Source organism: Tasmannia lanceolata, unplaced genomic scaffold, assembly GCF_043159265.1.
Source record: "Tasmannia lanceolata isolate RefF3 unplaced genomic scaffold, GAP_Taslan_0.1 ptg000012l, whole genome shotgun sequence".
Lineage (NCBI taxonomy): Eukaryota > Viridiplantae > Streptophyta > Magnoliopsida > Canellales > Winteraceae > Tasmannia > Tasmannia lanceolata.
In genome coordinates this window covers 1285133-1288921 of record NW_027518689.1, presented here as the reverse complement: position 1 = coordinate 1288921, position 3789 = coordinate 1285133, and the positions used below count along the sequence as shown (strand labels likewise).

The 3789-nt window shown below is 46.5% G+C and overlaps 1 protein-coding gene across 1 annotated transcript; it reads right to left on the bottom strand.

Annotated features, from left to right (window-relative positions):
* Positions 1–488: 488 nt before the first annotated feature.
* On the bottom strand, positions 489–3789 carry LOC143888037 (uncharacterized). Its single transcript, XM_077392322.1, has 3 exons — positions 3539–3789; positions 850–3007; positions 489–725 (listed from the first exon to the last, which is right to left on the bottom strand). The coding sequence occupies exons 1-3, from the start codon at positions 3787–3789 to the stop codon at positions 717–719; spliced, it is 2418 nt and encodes an 805-aa protein (XP_077248437.1). The 3' UTR covers positions 489–716.

The following is a 3789-nucleotide window of genomic DNA, read 5'->3' as shown; positions in this document are numbered from 1 at the left end:
AGCCAGCCATTCTGGATATTCAACCACTTGAATGAAGCCCGCATCTAACAGCTTCTTGACTTCATCATGGACTTTCAACTCCCATTCTGGTTTTAATTTTCGAAGCTTTTGCTTTTTCGGCTTGGCACCTGGGATTAGGGGAAGACGATGCTGGACGATGTCTTCGCTTAATCCCGGCATGTCATCATAGGACCAAGCAAAAACTTCTTTGTATTCCTTAAGCAAAATGATTAGTTCTTTACGCTCCTCCGGGGATAACGTTTTGCCAATCCGTATTTCCCGGATTAAGGTTTCATCACCTATGTTGACGATTTCAATTTCTTCTTCAAGTGGTTTAGCTCGACGCTGCTCCTCTTGAGTAATCATGTGTTTGATCTCAGGGGGAGTTTCGTCGGCATCCTCATAAGAGGGGGAGTCTTGATCATTGTTATTAGTTTTATCAATTTGAGAAGCAGAAACAGAGTCAGAGACAGGAAGATACTGAAACGAGTCTTTCATTTCATTCATAGAATCAAAATTTACATCATTGATCAATTGGCCCACAGCAGGCTTTACAGTATGCTCAAAAAGAAAGTTTGTATCGTCAACTGAAATGTTGACACCTGACTCAACTGGACTATGTATGGACTTTGCAGTATATTCTATGACGGACTCATCTTCATAGACAGCATCTATACCGGAGGACTCGCCACCCACACCAGGAATGTCTAAGCTTCCTAAGGTACCTGCATCCAAAGAATTGTTAGAAATAACAGACTTTATACTTGACTCGGAAACAGACACATACTCAGAAACTTTAGACTCTTTTGGAGAAACATGACCACACTGAAGAACTAATTGAGGAATGACCTGAGAAGTCCAGTTATCGAGGGGTACCTCAGCTGGGGTAATTCGGCCCTTAGGGTTCAGGAAGCGCGCATCTTCTCCGATCATAGCAATGACCGGTGCCTCAACCTCGAAGAGGGAGTCTAGAAGCTGCGGCTCTAAGTTCTTAGCCCAATCAGATTCCTGCTTTTCGACAGCTACAATCTGTCCATGGAAGTACTCGTCTGGCAATTCGTCAGCGGAGAAGATTTCAAAACCTGGTAACTCTTTCCCAGACTCATCAAACCACGGCTCGGGAAAACCATAGAACGGGCGATCGGCTCCTTCTTTCCTGTACTTACCATTCATCAACAGACTGAACGGTCCCATAGGCAGCTCTAGGCCCCGACGACGCAGCTCTGCCCACTTCAGCATGTACTGCTTTCTTTCCCTGATCTCTTTCTTGGTGGGTTCATATCCTAACCCAAACAAATTGTTTGTGACCTTCAGCTCCGGCCACTCAGTTAAACCTTGCAGACTTCTCCCCAGACCAGTTCCAGGAATATACCCATATTTGCGCATTATTCGGGCTACCTGCGCATTTGCACTGGACATAAACAGAATTTCCTCGTTCATAGCTTCTTCCATAGTAATGGTCGAAACTTCAAGCGAAAACCCAGTTAGACTGACATCTATGGTGCTTGAACCGATCTGCTCTTGGGAAATCTGTCCAACCTCTGGTTCTGGATCCCCTCGAACTGTGATAATTCTGTTATTCTTGACAAACTTGAGTTTCTGATGGACAGTGGAAGGAACCACTCCAACTTTGTGAAGCCAAGGTCGGCCGAGAAGGAGAAAGAAGGAGGTCTTGATATCTAGAACTTGGAATTCTACGTCAAACATTTCACCTCCGATCTCAATTTCGGTGACCAAAGTTCCGATGACGTCTCTCCTGGTCCCATCATAAGCCAGTATCCCCTGCTCTGACGGAATATAATCATCGGGCCCAAACCCCAAGGCAGTAGCGGTGCTCAAAGGACATACATTCAGAGCTGACCCGTTGTCAACCAAAACCTCTGGTACCTTCTTCTTATTGCACACGACGGTGATTCTGAGGGATTTTGTATGATTTTTACCTTCCGGAGTCAGATCTTCATCCGAAAAGGACACGGTCATAGCTGATCTGGCCATAGATACGAGCCCAACCAGCTCATCAGGAGTTATATTCACAGACACCTGTGCTGTATTCAATTCACGAAGTATAACCTGACGATGCTTAGGCGATGACATCAACAGACCCCAGATAGAAACATTAGCTTGGGTCTTCCTAAGCTGCTTCAACAGAATGTCCTCATCTTCCTCAGGACTCAGCCTCTGATTCTGGTTTACAACTGCTCTGGCGATCTCAGCAGGATTCTCTGCTCTCAACTCAGGGGGCTTAAAGAAACGTCCACCACGGGTAACATGGCGAACCTCATCACAGGGATCATTCAACAGAAGCAAATCCTCATCCTCAAGCTTGAGGACGTATGGGACTTCGTTCTTCTCTTCCTCCCCCTCGAATCTGAGGACATAAGGGCATCCAGAGGATTCCCCAACTTCTTGCGTAGAGGACAAGACATAAGGCTCTTCGCGTTTAACTTCTTCATCATCGGATTCCCATCCCAAGATATACGGCTCATCAGAAATAACGGCACATATACGGGAATAGTCCAGGACAACCTCTCCAGTAAGAATGGCAAAGACGTTCGGAGGAGGCATAGCATGCGTCGGCAATGGATTCCTGGTGACATTAGGAAGAGCTTCCACCGCAATTTCTTTTGCCTCGATCTTATCCTGGATCCTATGCCTTAGTGCCATACATCTGTCAGTCAAATGCCCAACACTCTGGTGAAATTCGCAGTACTGATCCCTTCTCCAATATTTCGGGAGAGGATTTGGGGCTTCTCGAGGTTCTAGTAGAGTGATCTTCTTGTCCCTCAACAGCTTTTTGAGAGCCACGGATAGGGAATATGGTAAGGGAGTGAATTGTCTGGGCTCAGTTCTTTCCGGACGAACTCCTCCGGGACCTTCTCTCCTAACTGGACGAGCAGTATTCACATTGTTAACTTCCTTCGGAGGCGCCATAGGCCTTTTTCCCTCTCTGACATCTGAGGTGGAGGCCCTAGTTCTCAGGCCGCCCTTAGCCAATATGTCTTCGATTCTAGTACCGGTCTTGATCAAGTGATCAAAGTCATTGAAGTACTGGATGGACATATGAGGAAAGTAAAAGGGGGAAAGATTCTTGACGGCAATCTTGATAAGATCGTCATCCGGTAACTTGTGGGTCATTTGTGCTGCCTTTCTCCTCCATCGCCGAATGAAGGAAGTAAAGGTCTCATTGGGTCCCTGCTTCAGCGATTTCAAGTCCCTTTTTGTCACGTCAATCCCCTCTTCCATGGAGAATTGCTGGACAAATTTGTTGGCTACACCTTCAAGGGTCCTGCTTTCTTCTGGTTTCAGATGCAAGAACCACTTCTTCGCTGTCCCAGTCAAAGTTCTAGGGAACACCAAAGCAATCTGCTCTGGGGATAAACCGTGCTGCTGCAACAGAGGAATGACTGACTTGAGATGGCTACGAGGGCACCCCATTCCGTCGTATTTGTCAAAGTCTGGCATTTTGAACTTGGGCGGAAGTACGACCCCTGGAGCTATCATGAACTCAGACATATCCAAATTTTTGGGACCTTGGCACTTCATGGTTTCCATATCCCGAGTCAGCTTCTCAATTTGGTCAGCCAATTCCTGTGCTTTATCAGGATTTCCCAGGTTAGGAAGACAGTTCTCTGCTGCGTACTGGCCCTCATCAAAGTCTTCGATTTCAGGCAATACAGCTGGCCTGGGAGAAACAAGAGGAACAGAAGGTATAACTGAAGGCTGCTGATTGGCCGGGTCTTTAGAGGTAGAAAGACGATCATTTTTCAGGAGGGCTATATCATCCTTCAT